General features: G+C 48.8%; 1 protein-coding gene across 2 annotated transcripts in view; it reads right to left on the minus strand.

Moving 5' to 3' along the window:
* rab30 (RAB30, member RAS oncogene family) overlaps nucleotides 1–22,626 on the minus strand; it is a 111,447-nt gene that overhangs the window by 42,288 nt on the left and 46,533 nt on the right. For both annotated transcript variants that reach the window (XM_038817714.1, XM_038817715.1), the window contains exon 4: nucleotides 9,656–9,739. In XM_038817714.1, coding sequence (XP_038673642.1) covers nucleotides 9,656–9,739 — 84 coding nt within the window. The remainder of the gene's footprint in view (nucleotides 1–9,655; nucleotides 9,740–22,626) is intronic.

Below are 22,626 nucleotides of genomic sequence, written 5' to 3' on the forward strand. Positions count from 1 at the left end.
GCCGGCTGCCGCGGCACCAACCCCGCCAGCGCCGGCCTAGCCCCTGAAGGTGCGGAGGATTCCACACTTTCCGGGCGGCCCAACACCGGAGTGGTTCACACCACGCCTCGGCGCCGGTACTGCCCACCGCCGGGTAGGGTAGAATCCCGCCCCATGTCCATGAATTTCCAGTTGTCTGTCATTTTATTTCTCCATCTGGCTCTCATGGAGACCACTCAGTCCTTTGCCTTTTGCCGTGTTCCATTGGAGCTCGACATAAGCTCGAGGAACAACACCTCATCGTTCCCTTGTAAAACTTTACAGCTGTCCAGAACCAACACGGAGGTCAACAATTTCAGACTTTATCCTCTGCCTTCATTTGCTTTTTCCCTCCCCGCCTTTATTTGCAGATTTTGTTTTACTAATTTTCTGCTTTATTCTGTCACTTACACCTGCCCTGGAAACATCTTCTGTTTCTTATTCGCTTTGACCTTGCACCATGAAACCTTTTGGTACTTTATCTCTTGTCTTCTAGCCTACCACAGACCTTCAGTTTTGTTCCCTTTCCTTGTCCATTCCCCTATCAACCCATTACATTTCTAACTTATTTAAACTCTGATGAAAAGTCATCGATCCGTAATGTTAACTCCCTTTCTCCCTCCATAGGTGCCGTCTGTCCTGAGTATTTCTAGCATTACCTATTTTTAATTCTGTTGATTCAGATCTCTGTTTAAAAATGAACTATCCAACTTTATAAATCAACAATTCTAAAAACAGTTTTTTGTGCGAAATTTCAATTTGAATTAACAAAAGATAAAATTAAGAAACTTTTAGTTGAAAGGAATAGGTTGCATGTGCAACTGAGTTGATTTGGAATCAATTTTAAAAATAGCTGGATTTTTTCTATTCCACATGGAGCATTTAAAAAAATTGTTAAACATTTAAAAAAGGAAAAAAGACTATGCAGAATGGATTAACTTCAACATGATCAGGCACTGTTGTCACAAGGAACCATGGAAGTAAAAATAGCTGAAGTAAATGTTTGTGTCTGCATGGCATGGTCAGCAGGTTATTGTCCAAAGATACTGTACTGTACAGCATTTATGGGAACACTCACTGCACCACTGTTAACTGTGGAAACTCTATGCCTGCATTTTCATTGTTCAGTATGTCAGCAATTTGTTTTGCAGTTTGGGATGGGAAAAATGACCATCCTTTTGTATATAATCTACAGCACATGATCTAGTGAAAATAATCACATTTTCTGTACTTGCTCCTTACAACTAAAGCCCCTGATGTGTTTATATCATCAGAACATATTGCCCGTTTGTTCCTTATTACCATGTTTTTGTCATATTGTTAATTTCCTCTGACACCATAATTTTCTATGTCTATAATTTGCAGTTTTGGATCCCGTATCCAAGGAAGGATGTGTTGGCCTTGCAGAGGATTCAAAAGGAGTTTCACAAGAATGATCCCAGGAATGAATGGCTTGCCATATGAGGAGCGGTTGAGGACTCTGGGCCAGTACTCAATGGAGTTTAGAAGGATTTGGGGGGGGGGGGGGGGGGGGGGGGGGGAAGAGAATCTAATTGAAATTTGCAGAATACTGAGAGGCCTAGATAGAGTGGGCATGGGTGGAGAGGATGTTTCCACTAGTAGGAGAAACTACCGAGGGCGCAGCCTCAGACTGAAGAGACGATCCTTTAAAACAGAGATGAAGAGGAATTTCTTCAACCAGAGGGTAGTCAATCCCTGGAACTCATTGCCGGTGAGGGGGGACAAAAGATCAGGGCTGCCTTCAAAAATGGCATCCTGATCCGCAAGTAACCTTCCTGCACTGGCAGGGTGAGCTCAGCAGTGCAGGAAAAGACGTAAAGATTGGCCTCAAAGAGGATTCCTGCAACTGGAATCCTTCTTGATTGACAGTCTCCTTGGACAAGAAGATCTCTTCACGATCCATCCATTTCTCGGCGGCATGTGCAAATTGAAGTGGGAACCAAAAAAAGAATCGATTCCGAAAATAATTTCCCTTAAAAAAAAATGTTGCAGGAGTTCAAAGCTGGCAACCTGTCTCTGTTTCTTCCGCCAAGTTACATTCGTTCAATCTGATCACAAAGCCTTTTATAATTCTTCAACACAGGAGCAGTGGTGAACACAGTCTTCAGGCCTTCAAATGCCTGTAGACAGTCTGCCATCCGCTGAAATTTGCTACGCTTCTTCAGCAAGTCCGTCAATGGAGCAACCACGCTGTTAAAATTCAGCACAAATTTAATGCCAAGAAATCACATTATTTCCCTTCGTGTTGAGGGTTTTGGAAACTCCCCAATAATTTTTGTTTTCACATCCTATTGTTATGGGAGAGGTGTTTTCAGAACCCCAAAATGTATCATGGAGTTCAACCAACCTCCCCCTTGAATGTATTGTTGCTTTTGAAGCACACGGCTTGTTCCCTAGGTGTGGTATTACAATTATGGACACGTGGGTTTTTAAACACAAAACAATGTTTATTCCATGAACTCAACTTAACTTTTTAAATAAACATTGGATCACTTAACACCCCTTACTTCAAAGATAACCCCGAAAATAATACAACACTAAACAATCCTTCAGTTGTTCCTTTAAACATCCAAGAGACGTAACACCTTTAAACAGAAACACATCAGGTTAAAGACATTACTATTATAAGTTTAAATCACCCAAATGATTCAGAGATAGTCTTTCATGGCAGAGATCACAGCAGATCCAGCTCACTGCAAACACAGACACACCCAAGCTCTTTTCCTCAAAACTGAAAACCTAAACCAGAAGTGAGCTCAGCTCAGCTCCCCCCCCACCCTCTGACATCACTTCAGTAAGGCAGCACGGTAGCATGGTGGTTAGCATCAATGCTTCACAGCTCCAGGGTCCCAGGTTCGATTCCAGGCTGGGTCACTGTCTGTGCGGAGTCTGCACGTCCTCCCCCTGTGTGCGTGGGTTTCCTCCGGGTGCTCCGGTTTCCTCCCAGAGTCCAAAGAAGTGTGGGTTAGGTGGATTGGCCAGGCTAAATTGCCCTTAGTGTCCTAAACAATAAGGTTAATGGGGGTTGTTGGGTTACTGGTATAGGGTGGATACGTGGGCTTGAGTGGGGTGATCATTGCTCGGCACAACATCGAGGGCCGAAGGGCCTGTTCTGTGCTGTACTGTTCTAATTCTAATATGAGCTGCTCCATTTCTTAAAGGTATATTGCTTAAACATCCATTTCTTAAAGGTACTCTCACATGACATGTCCATGTCCAATTGTATGGCCAAGAAACGTGACTTCGGCTTTTTCAAACTCACATTTGGCTAGCTTTACCACCAAACCCGCCTCCTGAAGTCGATCGACTAACTCCATCAAATGCTTCAAATTTTCTTTCCAAATTTTCTGTCTGACTAAAAGTCACTAGATCATCTATGTATACTGCACAATTGGGTAATCCTGAAACGACTTTGTTAGTTAACCGCTGAAATGTAGCTGGGCGTTTTTCATGCCAAATGGCATAACTTTGAATTTGTATATATCATTTAGAGTCACAAAAGCTGAAATCTCCTTTGCCCTTCCGGATAAAGGTACCTGCCAGTAACCGTTAAGTAAATCCAGTTTGGAGATAAATGCTGATTGTTCCACCTTCTCAAAGCAGTCCTCCAACCATGGGATAGGATAAGAGTCTGTTCTTGTAACTGCATTAACCTTTCTATAATCCACACACAATCATTGGGTACCGTTTGGTTTCGGCTCACTGTGGGTGAGCTGCATTGGCTGCAACTCACTTCAATTATGCCATTTTTAAGCATACTTTCAATTTATTTTTGAACCTGTGCCAACTTAGAGGGTTAAATCTATATGGTTATTGTTTAATTGGAACAGCATTTCCCACATCTACAAAATGGATGTAGAACAGATGTAGCAGGGCAGCACAGTGGTTAGCACCGTTGCTTCGTCCCTCCAGGGTCCCAGGTTCGATTCCCGACTTGAGTCACTGTCTGTGCGGAGTCTGCACGTTCTACCAGTGTCTACGTGGGTTTCCTCCAGGTGCTCCGGTTTCCTCCCACAGTCAAGGATGTGCAGGGTAGGTGGATTGGCCATGATAAATTGCCCTTAGTGTCCAAAAAGCTTGGATGGGTTGGGGGTGTGAGCTTGGGTAGGGTGCTCTTTCCAAGAGCCGGTGCAGACTCGATTGGCCGAGTGGCCTCCTTCTGCACTGTAAATTCTATGATTCTATGTATAACCATTTTATTACTTCCCAACTTATTTCCACAAACTTGCCCATGTGATATGAATTACTCTATCAGGTCAGTTCGTTTCTCCTCTGGAAGGTATTCCTGGCATTTTTACCAAATAATTCACCTCACTCAATTTCCTTTCAATCTGATACGGTCCACAAAACCTTACTTTTAAAGGTTCATTTACCACTTTATCTCCACCTGGGAAAACTAGAAACTTTTGCTTTCTTGTCCGCTACCTGTTTCATCATATACTGTTCAACTTTTAAATGTTGACTAGCCAATTCACCTGTGCTCTATTTAATCGTTCCCTAAAAATTGACACGTAATCCAGTAATGTAATTTCAGACTGCTCACTCACCAATTTCTCCTTAATCAATTTAAGTGGTCCTCTTACCTCATGACCAAAAATTAGTTCAAAAGGACCGAATTTGGTTGGCTCATTAGGTGCATCCTTAATTGCAAACAGTACGAATGGAATTCCTTTATCCCAATCCTCTGGATAATCTTGACAATAAACCCTCAACATTGTCTTTAATGTCGGATGCCACCGTTCTAACGCTGCCCGTGATTTTGGATGGCACGCAGTTGATATAAATTGTTTTACTCCCAAGCTATCCATAACCTCCTTGAATAACCTGAAGGTAAAATTTGATCCTTGATCAGATTGTATTTCTGTGGGGTCCATATCGAGTAAAGAATTTAAATAACTCCTCCACAATCTTTTTAGCTGGAAAATTGCGTACAGGAATGGCCTCTGGAAACCTAGTAGACATGTTCATTATAGTCAAAAGGTATAAATTCCCACTTTTAATTTTATGAAGCGGTCCTACGCAATCAATTAAGACCCTTGTAAAAGGTTCCTCAAATGCTGGAATGTGTATTAAGGGCGCTGGTTTTATCACCACTTGAGGTTGCCCCATCATTTACATTTTTTAACTACATCTTGTATGTAGTCCAGGCCAATAAAAATGTTTGTGTATTTTAGCTCCACTGGTACCTCATGTGCTACTCACAACACCTCCTTTCTATACCCTACCGGCAACACCACTTGATGAACCTCTGCCCACTTTTCATCCACCTGCATTTGTAAAGGTCTCCATTTTCTCATTAAGACATCATTTTTACGGTAATAACACTCTGGTATACACTCAGATTCCTCTTCCATGTATGCTTTCTGATACATCCGTCTTATTTCTATATCTTTCTGTAGTACCTCCGCCAATTTCCCTGAACTAAAAATATCATACTATCCTCCACCTGTTCTTGTTCTTATCCAACCATCTGATCAAAAATCATTTCTGATAATTGAACTTCAACTTTATCTTTCCTCTTGGATTTCTCCTGTCTTAACCTGTGACTTTGCGACCTTGTCACTACACAATCCAAACAAATCCCAGGATATTCGTCCTTCAACAATTCAGTTATTTGATTTAACACTGGCTTAGCAACCACAGTAGGCATCACAACCACTTGCAATCCATCTATCATTACCCAAAATAAATTGTATTCCTGGACAAGATAGTTTCTCTATTACTCCTACTACCACTTCACCACTCTTCACTGGACTTTCCAACCTCACCTTATATAATGGAACACCAACCTTCCTCACCATGAATTCCACATGTCACCACTTTTTCTGGCAATATTCCTCCCTAGATAACTCCTCATCTCTTACTATTAAAGATTGACTAGCTCTCGTATCTCAAAATTCTGACTTCTTTACCTACTCCTCCTGGTACACGAGTAAACTTTACCCATACAGAAATCTGGCACCTTCTTACCAATCACCTCTTGATTAGTGTTGAGGAAAATAATAGTCAGCACTTAGAGTTTTCGCGAAAGATCCTTTATTTAACACAAAGTTCGTGGGGGGATTAGATAGACCAAAGTCATTCCAAATGTCCCCTCTCTACAGAGGTAAGGCAAGCAATTTATATGTTACGGTAAGAAAAATCTCGGATATAAATGCTTTCTTTAAATAGCAAAAAGACAGAAAAAAAGAGCAGGGCTAGAGTTCCTCGCCTAAGAAAAATAATAATTGTCTGCTGTCAGCAAAACAGTGTGCAGCTGTTATTTACATTGTATGACCTTCTGACTGTTTCATACAGAACCTCTTGACTAAAAAAGAAGGCTAAATATCCATCATACTTTGCCAAGTGCCTATTTCCATGAAATAATAGTTAAGCAGCCGGTTAAAATGAATACAGAGCATTAAGGCAGCTAATCCGCCAACTAAAGTCCCTTCTACAATCACGCTGTTCATTCTTTTGCACCTCCTTCGCTTCAATTGAGCTTTCCTTCACCACTTTAATAAACCCCACTGGCATATCCTGTTTTACCACATCAGCCTTCCCTGTGCTTTTCTTCAACCACCAACACGGTGACTTTATATGGCCTAATTTATTACAGTAAAAACATCTGAAACTTTTCATTTCTCTTCGACCCTCCTGGGTTTCCTTTTTAATCTGAGGTACACTCCTTATTATCTCCCATCAGATTCCCTTTACCTTTACCACTTGAGTATTTCTTCTTTCCCCAGTTTCTATCCCTCACAGGCTGAAACTGATGTTGGAAATCCAGCTTTGATTTATGAACTAATTCATAATCATCATCTCCCATTTCTGCTGCTCATCTCGCAGTTTTAACCCTCTGCTCTTCCACACGAGTTCTCACTACATCAGAAATTGAATGTTTAAACTTCTCCAAAGTTATAATTTCTCCGAGAGCTTCATACATTTGGTGATTTTCAAAGCCCTTATCCACCTATTAGAAATACTCTGTTTTCCATGTATGTTTGACCATGTATGTTCTTTCCGTAAATTTTTAAACCTTTGTTCATATGCACCCAAGATGATTTTTTTTACCTCTTCATACATCCCAGATACCTCTGATAGTTCATACATCCCAGATACCTCTGATAGTGATGCAAACACTTCACTAGCTCTACCTACCAACTTTCTTTGAATCACATGTCCTGTGGCCATTTCTTTTGTTTATCTGCCTTCTCAAATGAAATGAAAAGGGCTTCTGCATAATTCTCATCAAATCTTGGCAATGCCTGGACATATTTAAATAGATCCCCACCAAGCCTTCGACTATGACGCCCTTGCTCACTATCCTCAGACTATACATTTCTCTTTACCGCTGCCAATTTTAACTGACTTTCACGTTTCACGGCCAGTTTCTGAAGTTCACAGTCTCTCTCTTTTTCTTTTTCCTTGATTTGTACCTCCCTTTCTCTCGCTTTTTGTTCTGCTAGGACGATTCTTTCTTTTCACTTTCTTCTCTCTCCTTTTCTTTTTCCCTGAGCTGTACCTCCCTTTCTTTCTTTTTTCTCCATTTCACATTCAAGCTGCTTTAATTATTTTTCATGTTCAAGCTGCTTGATCTGTAATTGAATTTTTGCCATTTCCAATGAGGCAAACTGTATCTCAGGCAACTTTAAATGCTTAGCCATCGCCATAATGACCTCATCTTTTCGCTTTTTGTCAGATAATGTTAACTACAATGTTTTTGCCCAATCTAACAGTCTGCTTTTAGTCTCTGTCCGTTAAGGTACTGCGTGTGACCGTCTCCACCCCAAAAAACGTCTGAGCCTCTGAAAGAGCCATTGTCCACAACACACTCCCTATTTAAACTTGAATACAAGACCTGAAAAGCAAACTCAAATATGCGCACGCTTCACTGTCTTTAAGTTCACTAAGCCAATTCAATCACGAAAGATAGATTTTTTATCCCACAAGCCCCCAAATTTGTTATGGGCCAGGGTTTAGAAAACTCCAAAGTATATTATGGAGTCACCTGACCTATAACTGTTTATTGATTGTGATTACAATGAGCACAAGAGCCTGCCTTTCAGGTACTATTTAACAAAGTGCTTTAGCGCTTTTAATCGAAAAAAACAAGCATTATTTTAAGAATTTAGTCAACATGTGCATACACAAACAAAGTTAGAATTATCAACTGCAAACATAAAGACCCCATACAGCTAGAGTAATTTATGTATAACCCTTAATGAATTCACCCTTTAACTGTTCCAATTCAATAACAAGATCCCATAAACCAAGAACCCCTCATTACCAAAAACAGCAGGTAACTGTAATCATTGGGTTTCTTCCTTGGAATGACTCTTTAAAATTGAAAATAGAGACACAGGCCAAAATACTTCTCTGTCTGAGTCTACAGCAGCCAAATGTGAAAATTAAAGTAAAAACAGAGAGCCACAAACCAGCTCCAAAACTCAAAGCGAAAGTAAAAACTCACGAGCCACAGCCCAAATTCACCCACACAATGACATAACTGAAGCCATGTGCCAAGACAAAAATATTTCTTAAAGGGACACTCCCATGACAATTGTCATGTATACGAAGGTACAGTGAAAAGTATTGTTCTGCGTATCGTTCCATACATGAAAAGCATAGGACATACGATAGATACACAATGTAAATACATAGACATCAGGTGAAGCATATGGAGTGTAACACCATTCAGTAGAGAAGATGCATAAAGAGATCAGTTTCAGTCCATAAGGGGTTATTTGGAGTCTGATAACAGTGGGGAAGAAGCTATTTTTGAATCTGCTAGTGCATGTTCTCAGACTTTTGTAACTCCTGTCTGATGGAAGAGGTTGGAAGACAGAATAGTCCAGGTGGGAGGGGTCTTTGATTATGCTGTCCCAAGGCAGCGGGAAGTGTAGACAGAGTCAATGGATGGGAGGCAGGTTTGTGTGATGGACTAGGCAGTGTTCACGGCTCTGTGTAGCTTCTTATCGTCTTGGGCCATAACAAGTATTCTGAACAAGTATTATTTCAAGGACATATAATGCTCTCTTGGATCTTACATACTACTGATCTATTTATCCCTTTCATTGATGTCATTTTGGAAACTGTCTATCCCTTTGGCACGATTTTTGTATCCAAGAATGTTTGAAAGATTGTGGTCACAGGACCTGCTATGTTTTTCCTGACTTTGATGAGTATCTTAGAAAGTATGTCATCAAGAGTCTTATAATGTTATTTGTACTGAGTAAGTTCCAATCTTTTCAGTGGCGTTTTCAATCAGGATCCTATCTTAATTGTCACACTCTTCCTTAGGTTTCCTCTACACCACTTCTGTCCAAAGAAAACAAGTGTTCATTTTATATTTCTAGGAGAAGATTTCTGTTTTTGTCTCACGTCAGCTTATTCCTTAATTTTTTTAATATGCATTTCACCCTCACCTTCATGAATTGGAATAATGTAATCGATGAATCAAAAATTAGAACATTAAAATAATAAATCTGACCCGACTTCTAAAGCACCGAGATCGCAGTGATGAACATTACTTTCCAATTAGACCTGCTGATGAACTGCATGCAATTACATTTTGTGCAAGTGTTAAGTCGCAGACTTTACAAATAATATGGATGTGGATTTAGTAAAACAGTACCTTCACTTTTTCTCCCTTTATGTCAATGGTTTTAATCATGAAATCAACTCCAATAGTGGCTCCTTGACCTGGTGGAAACAAACCCTGCAACAGTAGAAGGACATCTTGGTTTATAAGAGTTCATTCATTTTGTTCATACCTTAATCAGTACAATCCACTAATTATTAGACCTGCATCCAGATATTCATTAAAATAAAGTACATTTCTAAAAGGGAAAACATTATAGAGATCAGGATAATAGTAACATCGGAACAACTACATTTTCAATAAAGGAACAGGTAGGTTATAAATGCTTTTTTGCAAAGATAAAACAGTTGCAAATGACAAAGTTCACAAGCGGGATTCTTCGTCGGCCATTACTGGAATCAGGAAACATGAATGGGCGGAGAATCGGATCAGACGCTGAAGTCAAGGCGAGCGCCAGTTTCATGGCAAATTGTAATTCTCTGTCACCTTGATAGTGGCGTCAATGCGTTCCAGAACACACATACAGTAAACTCCGTTGGCATATCATTAGCGGGCCTGATCCGGTATTCTCTGGGGCCTCCGTGATTCTCCGCCTTCACCAGGGTGAATTCCCGATGGCGAGGTTCACTTGTGCTTTTAAAGATGGTGAAACTGTTGCCGTGACTGATGATGGAGAGAGGAGGTAGGACACACAAGGCGCAAATGTGGGGTGCCAGGCGACTGGGCCGTGTGCAGCAACCAGAGGTGTGATTGAGCAGTGCTTCGGCATTCTGATGTGGTTCCAGGTGCCTGGACCACTCGAAGGGACCCTCCAGTATGACGTTGAGAGGGTCGCCCACATTGTGGCGGCCTGCTGATTCCTCTGCAACACCAGGCAGCAGAGGGGTGACATGCTGGAGGAGGATGAGGGTGGGCTGCCTCTCCTCCACGGAGTCCAGGAGGGCCTCAAGTTAGGTGTCTGTGGGGCCGCACGTCTTGCTGCCATTTTGTTGGCTGGGATGGTGCGTGTGGGGAGTGAATTGTGTATACGAGGCTGCAGCTCGTCAGCCTCCTGAGCGTCAATCGCAAATCACGCACCATTTCTCATTGAATCAATCGTGTTCCATGTGGCGCCTGTGCTAGCCCCTTAACAGTAGCTCAATCCGTCCAGGTGCAATGTCCAGTTTTGCTGTTGTGGAAGTCCACATATCCTGCCCTGGTGTGAACACCTGGTCTATAGAACAGAGAATCCAGCCGAACATGCTTCAGGAACATACAAATCTAGAATTTTTTATTGGTGATGTAATGTTCTAAATACATTTTTACTGAATCTCTCTCTGTTATTTTACTCGATATATTAATTTGCTTATTTAAAACAGCTTAACAATAGCATTAAGATAGTAGCGAAAGGAATTTGACTCAAGGATTTTATATTTTTTGTTTTTTATTTTTTCTCTCTCTTCTTGCACTCTCTTGTCCCATCCAAAACAAGCCCACCTAAGAGGAGTTGTATAAAAGGGGGGAAAATAAAGTAGCAAAGGAAAGGAGGGAGGAGGGAAGAAAAAGGGAAGAGACAAAGAATAAAGATAGGGTGCGGAAAAGGGTGGGGGGGAAAAAAAACAAGGGAAGAAGAAAAGAAGAAACGGAAGTGGGAGGAAAAAATGCCAGCAGAGAGCCAGAGCAGAGGGAGAAGGGCCACCAGATACAGACCGGGCAAGGGGTGAGCCAGCTCAGGCGAGCGAAGCGGCAGAACAAAAGTATCGCCGCATTGAAAAAAGCTGGACCGACAGGTGCCCTCTCCCCCGGGGCCAGGGGGGAGCGGGAACTGGAACGCAGACTTTACCGAGGTGCTGAGGGAGCAGTTGCAGGTACTCAAGGCAGAGGTGAAGGCAGAAATAGAGGCCGCAGTGCAGGCAGCAGTGGCCAGGGCCATGTCAGGGGTGCAGCAGGCCCTGACCAGACTAGAGGAGAAATTGGATACCCAAGGGGAGAAACTGGAAGCACAGGAGGCGACCATTAAGGAGCTGGAGAAAGCAGCGACTGACGTGAGCGACCGGGTCACGACCCTGGAGAAGGAGGTGGCGAGACTGGGCACAACACAGGAGAGCCTGAAGGGCAGAGTAGACGACCAGGAAAACCGCTCATGGAGGCAAAATGTCAGGATAGTTGGCCTGCTAGAGGGGAGCGAGGGTAGAAACCCCACAGCATACGTGGCTGAGATGCTGGGCAGCTTAGTGGGGACGAAAACTTTCCCCAACCCACTGGAAATGGACAGAGCACATCGGTCGCTGCGCCCGAGGCCCAAGGCAGGGGAACAACCGAGAGCAGTCATAGCTAAACTGCACCGGTACCGGGATAGGGAGACAATCCTGCGCTGGGCCCATGAAAATAGAGCGTGCAAATGGGAAGGGCACGCCATTCGAATCTATGAGGATCTTGGGGCAGATACAACTAGGAGACGGGCTGAGCCCAACAGAGCGAAAGCAGCTCTCCACAGGAGCAGAGTGCGCTTTGGTATGCTGTACCCAGCGAAACTCTGGGTCAAATACCAAAACAGGGAATACTTCTTTACAGCCCCCGCTGAGGCAAATAGGTTCGTCGAGGAGCACGGGCTGGAAAACAACCAGCGAGGGTAGGGATGAGGGGCGCCTGGCAAGGGGCAATGACACGCCGACGGGGGGGGGTAGGGAGCAGTACCGGTACTGGTGCAGTTTAGCTATGACTGGGGAACACCCAGAACAAAGAACAAACCACTGCCCGAGGGACGGCTCCAGGTGGGAGGCCAGGTCCCAGCACGAGGGAACGAGAGTAATGGAGAAGGGAGAGCAGGCAAGAGGGGTGCAGGGTAGGATGGGGGAAGAGCGGGCAGAAAACCGTAAAGGCCAGGCAGGGGAGAAGCGAGCCAATAACTCCCGAGAGGGGAGCCACCGTACTAGCAGGAAAGCTAGCGCCGGGGGCACGCAACAAAACAGGGCCGCAGCGCACGCCCAACAGGGGGGAAGGCGCCAGGCAGGGGAGGGGGGGGGAAACACCCGTCAAAGTCGGGAGAGCAAACGGGGGAGGAGGGAAAAGGGAGAGACCGGGGGGGGGGGGGCACACAGGGAGCGAGAGACCAGGGAGGGGAGATGCAGGGAAGGAGGGACAAAAGAGGCCAGAAAAGGAACAGGGCTACAAAGTGCCACAACCAAGGGCTCGAAACAAGGAACCGCTGCAAGCACCCACCCAGTACGGTCTGTGGGCGAAGGGAGCCCCCAGGGTGCAGGGGACTACCCGCGTGGCGGACACACAGTGGACGGCCATAGCGGGTGCCCCCGGGACAAGGGGAAACCCCGGAGCGCAGAGACCCGACCGCATGGGGAGAGCAGTGACAGCGGCCATCCTGGACGGCCCCCTAACACAGGGAAACCCCGGAGGGCAGGGACGCGTCCACCAGATAAGTATGTTTAATCCCACAGGAGGGAGGGGGCAGAAGCCCCCCACCAGGATAGTCACCTGGAGTGTAAGGGGACTTAACAGCCCAGTGAAGAGATCCAGAGTCCTCATCCACCTCAGAAATACGAGGGCCGACATAGTCTTCCTCCAAGAGACGTACCTGAGGGAGCAGGACCAACTGCGGATAAGAAAGGGTTGGGTGGGACAAACCTACCATTCCTGCTATGGGACAAGGGCCAGGGGGGTGGCGATCCTGATCAGCAAGAGGACGATGTTTAGGGCGACAAAGACGGTTACAGACCCAGGGGGGCGGTATGTCATGGTCAGCGGGGCCCTGGATGGGGCACCGGTAGTTCTAGTCAACGTGTACGTGCCCAACTGGGACGACACTAGTTTCATCAAAAAGACCATGGCAGAAATCCCGGACATAGCGACGCATCGACTAATCATGGGGGGGGGGTGGGGACTTCAACTGTGTACAGGATCCAAAGCGGACAGATCAAACCCCAAAACGGGGAAAACCTCAAGCACGGCAAGGGAACTCAGTCACTTTATGGAGCAGATGGGAGCAGTGGACCCCTGGAGGTTCGCCCACCCGGGGGAGAAAGAATTCTCCTTCTTCTCCCCAGTACACAACGTGTACACCAGAATTGACTTCTTTGTGGGGGGAAAACGGTGCTTCCAGGGATAGACAAAGTGGAATACTCCGCAATTGTGATATCAGACCATGCTCCACACTACATGGACGTGCGGCTAGAGACGGGAAGGGCCCAGCGCCCCACATGGAGGTTGGACGTTGCCTTACTAGCTGACAAGGCCTTCAGCGAAAGGATAGTGCGGGCCATAGCAGAGTACAAGGAGAATAACCAAAACGGGGAGGTCTCACCCTCCACGTTCTGGGAAGCGCTTAAGGCCATACTAAGAGGGGAAATCATTGCCTTCAAAGCGCAAAGAGATAGGGAGGAAAGGGTGGCTAGGCAGAAGCTTGTCGACTCCATACTGGAGATAGACCATAAATACTCCGAGGCCCCGACCGTAGAGCTCCTGGCGGAGAGGAAAGAACTACAAAGGAACTTTGACCTGCTCTCCACCAGGAAAGCAGTGTACCAACTCCGCCAAGCGCGCGGGACCCTGTACGAACACGGAGACAAAGCCAGCTGCCTGTTGGCACACCAGCTGAGAAAGCAGGCAGCCACCAGAGAAATTGCGCAAATCAGGGATACCAGAGGCACGTTGGAAACCGAACCAGAGAGGATTAACAAAACCTTCAAGGCCTTCTACCAAGAGCTGTACACCTCAGAGCCCCCAACGGGGAAGGCTGGGATGAACCGGTTCCTTGATGGACTGGACATACCAGTCGTGGGAGGGGGCAGAAAACGGGACCTGGAAGCACCACTAGCACTGGGAGAGATCATGGACAGTATCAGCTCCATGCAGGCGGGGAAGGCGCCGGGACCAGACGGATTCCCGGCGGACTTCTACAAACAATTCACGACAGCGCTGGCCCCGCACCTGCGGGAGATGTTCACAGACTCGCTGGCCATGGGCACACTGCCACCCACGTTTGCACAGGCCTCAATCTCGCTGATACCCAAGAAAGACAAAGACCCAACGGAATGTGGGTCATACAGACCCATCTCACTGCTGAACGCAGACGCCAAGATACTGGCCAAAATCCTAGCCAAAAGTCTAGAAGAATGTGTACCCAAAGTGGTCGCAGAGGATCAGACGGGCTTCGTCATAGGTAGACAGCTTACCTCGAACATCAGGGATCCACAAATGGAACCTCACCAGTCTGACGGAGGAAGTAAAAAAAGGACCTGCAAAGATGGAACACACTCCCATTCTCCCTCGCGGGGAGAGTCAAGACGATCAAAATGAACATACTGCCCAGGTTCCGCTTCCTGTTTAGATCCATTCCGATCTACATCCCCAAGGCCTTTTTCAAAGCGCTGGACAAACTAATCATGGCGTTCATATGGGGGGGGGGGGGGTAAAAATGCTAGGATCCCAAAGAAGGTCCTATAAAGAACAAAATCCAGTGAGGGGCTAGCCCTCCCAAACCTACAATTCTACCACTGGGCGGCAACAGCCGAGCGAGTAAGGGGATGGATCCAGGAGCCAGAGCCCGAGTGGATGCGCGCGGAGGAGGCCTCCTGCATGGGGACCTCCGTCCGGGCCCTCGCCACGGCAGCACTCCCATCCCCACCCAAAAAACACTCCAGCAGCCCAGTTGTGACAGCCACCCTCCAATCCTGGAAGCAACTGCGGCAGCAATTTGGCCTGACCAATGTCGGCCAAGGCACCCATCTGCAACAACCATAGGTTCACACCAGCACTGACTGACGCCACCTTCAAAAGGTGGAGGGAGGACGGAGGGACACTGATAGTCAGGGACCTATACACGGACGGCAGGATCGCAACACTGGACAAACTGACAGAGAAATTTCGGCTAGCCAGGGGGAACGAGCTACAGTATCTGCAGTTCAAAAACTTCTTACGAAAGGAGACAAGGACATACCCGCAACCGCCACGACAGACACTACTGGAAGACCTACTGGACGCAAGTATCCTAGATAAATGGAACTGTAGCGACATGTATGACCGACTGGTAGAAAGGGCCGACACCGTACTGGACGCAACAAGAAAGAAATGGGAGGATGACCTGGGGATCGAGATAGGATGGGGACTCTGGTGCAAAGCACTGCATAGGGTCAACTCCACCAGCCTGACGCAACTAAAAGTGGTACACAGAGCCCACTTAACAAGAACCCGTATGAGTAGGTTCTTCCCGGAGGTGGAGGACAGATGTGAACGGTGCCAAAGAGGCCCAGCCAACCACGCCCACATTAGAATTAGAACAGTACAGCACAGAACAGGCCCTTCGGCCTTCGATGTTGTGCCGAGCAATGATCACCCTACTCAAGTCCACGTATCCACCCTATACCAGTAACCCAACAACCCCATTAACCTTATATTATTTAGGACACTAAGGGCAATTTAGCCTGGCCAATCCACCTAATCCGCACATCTTTGGACTGTGGGAGGAAACCGGAGCACCCGGAGGAAACCCACGCACACACGGGGAGGACGTGCAGACTCCGCACAGACAGTGACCCAGCCAGGAATCGAACCTGGGACCCTGGAGCTGTGAAGCATTGATGCTAACCACCATGCTACCGTGCTGCCCCGTGTTCTGGTCTTGCCCCAGAATTGTGGAGTACTGGACAGCCTTCTTCGAGGCTACGTCCAAAGTGGTGGGGGTGAGGGTTGTAATGGATAATTTTAATACTTAATATTGAATAACTGCATAATAGTGTGATTAACTAAAGCTGCAGGCGTTTGTGTGTGTGTGTGTGTGCGCAAGGTTAGAGAGAGAGAGAGCAAAACTGATATCCCAGCTATCTGAAGGTCGAGATAGTAAAGCTAGGAGAAAAACAACTCCTTATATGGAATAGAGATTTACTAGTATCTTTTGAATGTATAAAGACTGAAGCTTGCTGCGCTCGGCGCACTTTCCTCTCTCTCCTGTCGAAAGTGGAAGGTGTCCTCTGCAGAGTTAAGAAATAAACTAACTTGCTCTTATTCATGACTGATTGTTTCTGAGTTTTCCTTTTTCCCACCACAGTTCGGAGCCATGCCCGATAGTGGCGGTCTTCAAGGTTTCAGACCAGCCAGATCTATTCCTGGGGAAGAGGGCGGAAGCCCTTGCCTTTGCCTCCCTAATCGCCCGCCGTAGAATCCTGTTTGGCTGGCGGTCAGCAGCACCACCCAGAGCTGCAGACTGGCTGTCCGACCTCTCGGAATCTCTCCAAATGGAGAAAATCAAATTCGCCATCCAAGGGTCAGATGACAGAACGTGGGAGCCATTCATGCAACTGTTCCGGGACCTGTTTGTGGCCAACGAACAAGAGGAAGAATAGCCGGGTGGCCAAGAATCAGGGGAAAATGGGACTTCCGGTGGCGGCGATGTCCGAGTGAGCCGCACATTCGGTGGGCTCTCACTCCGGCGGGACTGAACAGCTGTTTCCCCGCGATAGCGGGACCACGGAGGCGGCAGAAAGGCTGCCGGGAACAGAAGAGGAGAGCGGGCGGCAGAAAATGAAAGTGTGGGAGGCCAGCAGGTGAGGAAGAAAGAGAGAGAGACGGAGGCAAGGAGGAAGCTGACCTGCAGGGTAAGATGGCGGACCCACGGACCTTCCTTCCTCCAGGACAAAGGGAAAAAAAAGTTTGGAGTTGCTGAGGAGGGACAGCTTGGACCCACTTCAGATGCCCAGGAGGGGGTAAAAATTTAAGGTGCTGGGCAAAGGAAAGCGGCAGCGAAGGTGCTGAGGAGCGGGCTGCGGCATATGGAACAGCGGGATTCCAGAAGGCAGAAGAAGAAGGAGAAAAAGGGACAGAGACAAGGACCTGAAGAAAATTACCTGGGACCCAAGATGGCGGACACACGGACCCCGGACTCAGCAATCCAGTTGGCGCTGGATAACATGCTCCAGGTAATGAAGTCCAGTTTTGAAGCGCTGAAGCGGGACAGCTTGGACCCAATCCAGAAAGCGGTGGATCAGCTGAACCAGAGGATGGACGCCCAGGATGTGAAAGTTAAGGAGCTGGGAGAGGCGGTGGAGGAGCAGGCGGATGCGCAAACGGTTGCAGCGGTAGAAGTGGACGGCCTGAAAGAGCGGCAGAGAAGACTGCTGGACAGAGTGGAGGAGCTGGAGAATAGAATCCGCAGGAACAATCTGAGGATGGTCGGCCTCCCGGAGGGGGCGGAGGGAGCTGATGCTGCAGCGTTTGTAGCAGACCTGCTGAAGCAGCTGATGGGAGCCGAAGCCTTTCCACGACCGTTGGAGCTGGAGGGGGCACACAGAGTGCAGGCAAGGCAGGGGCGGCCGGGCGGACCCCCCCCGCCCGATGGTGATTAGGTTCCACAGGTTCGTGGACAAGGAGCGGGTGCTGCAGTGGGCAAAGAGCGCCAGGAGCAGCACGTGGAACAACAGTGTTCTCCGCATTTATCAGGATCTAAGCCAGGAGGTGGCTCGGCGGCGAGCAGCCTTTAAGAATGTCAAGGAGGTGCTGTTCAAGAAGCACGTGAAGTTTGGTCTGCTGTTCCCAGCCCGGTTATGGGTCACGCACCAGGGTCAACACCACTACTTCTCCGAGCCCGAAGAAGCGATGGATTTTGTGAGGGACCTGGGGCTGGTCCCGAAAGGAGGCCCCAAGGACGCGAGTTAGGGCCCGAGGATTTCTGTGGGAAGGAACGCCGAATGTGCCTGGACCGCTGCTCAACGGTTTGCTGGGCCAAAGGGGCCAAGCGGAACATTTGAGACTCTTTCCTTTGTTCATGGACATTTATGTGCTTTTTCTCTTTTTTCTGTGGTTTTTTTCCCTTTTTATGGGTTTTTTTTATTTTTTTTTTATTTTTATTTTTTCCTGTTTGGGCTTTTTGTGCAGCTCGTGGAAGACACTGGAACCGGCTTGCCCCAGTGGGTGGGGAGGAGGGCGGGGAAACAAGGGGAATGGGACAGGAAGGCGCCGGAGTGTTGAGTCACCGGGCTAGCAGATTGGCTAGTCAAGGAAGTCAGATGGGGGGGGGAAGTAACAGCCAGTAGATGGCGGGGGTGGGGGTATCGGGGGATGGGGTTAGGGGAGGGGGGGGTTGTTCTGCTGACGGGAGAGGGACTTGAAATAGGCACTGGAAAGGAGGTCGAGGGTGGAGGCAGCCGAAGGGCGGGCCAGGAATGGCGCGACGCACGGGTCAGGGGCCGGCCCGAGAAAGGCTATGGCTGACCGGCGGGGTGGGGGGGGTGGGATGTGCCCCCCGACCAGGCTGATCACCTGGAACGTCAAGGGACTGAATGGGCCGGTTAAGAGGGCGCGGGTGTTCGCGCACTTTCGGGCCCTGAGGGCGGACGTAATTATGTTGCAGGAGACACATCTGAAAGTGTCAGACCAGACCAGGCTAAGGAAGGGCTGGATTAGCCAGGTCTTCCACTCGGACTTGGACTCGAAGTCCAGAGGGGTGGCAATCATGATCAACAAGCGCGTGCAATTTGAGGCAGAGGGCATATCTGCAGACAGGGGGGGCAGATACCTGATGGTACGGGGCAGACTGGAGGGGAGAAGGGTGGTGCTGGTGAATATATATGCCCCGAACTGGGATGACGTGGACTTTATTAAAAGAGTGCTGGGGAAGATCCCGGACTTGGATTCTCGCAAGCTAATAATGGGAGGGGACTTTAACATGGTCCTTGACCCGACTTTGGATCGGTCGGGTCCCAGAACGGGTAGACTCTCAGCAATGGCAAGGGAGCTGAAAGGGTTTATGGGGCAAATGGGGGCAGTGGACCCCTGGAGAGAGGGACAGCCAACAGGAAGGGGCTACTCGTTTTACTCGCACGTCCATAAAGTATATTCCAGGATAGATTTCTTTGTAATAAGCAGGGACTGTATGGGGGAGGTAAAGAACACGGAATACTCAGCAATTACCATTTCAGACCATGCCCCGCATTGGGTGGACCTGCAGTTCGGGGGAGCGAGTTATCAACGCCCGCAATGGAGGCTAGATGTGGGACTGCTGTCGGAGGAGGGGATCTGCGAGAGGCTTCGGAAATGTATAAAAAATTACCTGCAGGTGAATGACACTGGGGAGGTCTCAGCGGCGACCGTGTGGGAGGCGCTAAAGGCAGTAGTTCGGGGGGAGCTGATTTCAATTGGGGCCCACAAAGCCAAGGCAGACCGGGCAGAGATGGATAGATTGGTCAGGGAAATGGGCCGGATAGATGAAGAGCACGCGGAGTCCCCGGGGGAGGTTTTACTCAGGGAAAGGCGGAGGCTACAGGCGGAACTGGGGGCACTATCCACGAGCAGGGCCGTGGAACAGCTTAGGAAGGCGAGGGGAGTGGTGTACGAGTATGGGGAAAAGGCTAGCAGGCTATTAGCGCAGCAACTCAGGAGGAGGGAGGCGGCCAGGGAAATAGGTAGAGTGAGGGACGAGGGGGGGCGCAAAGTGGAGGATCCGGCAGAATTGAATAGGGTATTCCGGGACTTCTATCGTAAGCTGTATACTTCGGAGCCGCCGGAAGAACCGGAGGGGATGAAAAGGTTTCTGGACGGGTTAACATTCCCAACAGTTGGGGGGGGGCAAGTGGAAGAGCTGGGCGCCCCGATTAGAGTAGAGGAGGTATTGGGGGGCCTAAAGGCCATGCAATCGGGGAAGTCCCCGGGGCCGGATGGATACCCAGTAGAGTTTTATAGGAAGTTCTCTGAGCTGGTGGGCCCGGTCTTGGCGAGGGTTTTCAATGAGGCAAGGGACAGAGGGACCCTGCCGCCGACAATGTCACAAGCCACCATATCTCTGATATTGAAGCGGGGTAAAGACCCGGAGGTGTGCGGGTCCTACAGGCCAATCTCCCTGATTAATGTAGACGCCAAGCTCCTGGCAAAGGTACTGGCGGGGAGAATGGAGGACTGTGTACCGGAGGTGATTGGGGAGGATCAAACTGGGTTCGTTAAAGGTCGGCAGCTGGCGGCCAATCTGAGGAGATTGCTCAACGTGATAATGATGCACCCGGCGGGTAGAGATGTGGAGGTAGTGGTGGCAATGGACGCCGAGAAGGCCTTTGACCGGGTAGAGTGGGACTATCTATGGGAGGTGCTCGGACGGTTTGGGTTCGGGGAGGGATTGGTGGATTGGATCAAATTATTATATCAGGCCCCGAGGGCCAGCGTCAGGACTAACAGAGAAGTGTCGGAGTACTTTAGGTTGTACCGAGGGACCAGGCAGGGCTGCCCGCTCTCCCCGCTGCTGTTTGCGCTGGCCATAGAGCCGCTGGCGATGGCGCTGAGAGCCGCAGAGGGTTGGAAGGGGATGGTGAGGGGCGGGGTTGAACACAGGGTTTCTCTTTATGCAGACGACCTGCTCCTGTACGTGTCGGACCCAGTGGCCGGGATGGGAACTATACTGGGAATGCTGAGGGAGTTCGGCCAGTTCTCAGGATACAAATTAAATACGGTCAAGAGTGAAATGTTTGTGGTCCAGGCAAGGGGCCAGGAGAATAGATTGAGAGGGCTACCGTTTAGGCTGGTGGAGGAAAATTTCCGGTATTTGGGAATCCAGGTGGCACGAGACTGGGGCAGGCTGCATAAGTTAAATTTGGCCAGGGTGGTGGAGCAAATGAAGGGAGAGTTTCGGAGATGGGATGCACTCCCGCTGTCGCTGGCAGGGAGGGTGCAGACTGTAAAGATGACAATCCTCCCTCGATTTTTGTTTATTTTTCAGTGCCTCCCGATCTTTATCCCACAGTCCTTCTTCAAAAGAGTTAACGGGCTGATCATGAGCTTTGTCTGGGCGGGAAAGTCTCCGCGGGTAAAGAAGGCGATGTTGGAGAGGAACCGCAGCGAGGGAGGGCTGGCTTTGCCGAGTCTGGTCAATTATTACTGGGCGGCCAACATCGCTATGATAAGGAAGTGGATGGTGGGTACGGGGTCTATTTGGGAGCGGGTGGAGGCGGCTTCGTGCAGGGGCTCCAGTTTGGAAGCCCTGGTCACGGCTCCTCTACCGCTGCCGCCGGCCAAGTACACCACCAGCCCGGTAGTGGTGGCGACCCTGCGGATATGGGGCCAGTGGAGGAGGCATGTGGGGGAGATGGGGGCGTCTGTCTGGGCGCCAATCTGCGACAACCATCGGTTTGCCCCCGGCAGTATGGATGGGGGGTTCCGAGTATGGCGGCGAGCAGGGGCGGGAAGGGTGGGTGATATGTTCCTGGAAGGGAGCTTCGCGAGTTTGAGGAGCTTGGAGGAGAAATTTGGGGTGGTAAGGGGAAATGATTTTAGATACCTACAGTTGCGGGACTTTGTTCGTAGACAGGTCCCATCTTTCCCGCGCCTCCCGCCAATGGGGATCCTAGACAGAATAGTCTCTGGGAGGGATGAAGGGGAGGGTAGAGTCTCGGGTATTTATAAGGTGCTCATGAGGGAGGAGGGTCCCAGACAGAGGAACTGAAACTTAAATGGGAGGAGGAGCTAGGCGGGGAAATGGAGGATGGGCTGTGGGCAGAGGCCCTGAGTAGGGTAAACTCGACCGCGACATGTGCTAGGCTCGGGCTGATCCAATTTAAGGTCGTTCACCGGGCCCATATGACGGTGGCTCGGATGAGCAAATTTTTCGGGATAGAGGACAAATGCGCTAGGTGTGCGGGAGGACCAGCGAACCATGTTCACATGTTTTGGGCATGCCCTGAGCTGAGGGGGTACTGGGAGGGATTTGCGGGGGTCATGTCCCAGGTGCTAAAAACAAGGGTGGTGATGAGCCCAGGGGTGGCAATTTTTGGGGTTTCGGAAGACCCGGCGTCCAGGGGGAGAAAGAGGCCGATGTGCTGGCCTTTGCTTCCCTGATAGCCCGGCGACGAATACTATTGGCGTGGAGGGACTCAAAGCCCCCGAAGACGGAGTGGTGGCTAGCGGACATGTCGAGTTTCCTGGGGATGGAAAAAATCAAGTTCGCCTTGAGGGGTTCTGTGCAGGGGTTCGCCCGGAGGTGGCAACCATTTATTGACTTCTTTGCGGGAGAGTGAGCGTCAGCAGGGGGGGGGGGG

Source organism: Scyliorhinus canicula, chromosome 14, assembly GCF_902713615.1.
Source record: "Scyliorhinus canicula chromosome 14, sScyCan1.1, whole genome shotgun sequence".
NCBI lineage: Eukaryota > Metazoa > Chordata > Chondrichthyes > Carcharhiniformes > Scyliorhinidae > Scyliorhinus > Scyliorhinus canicula.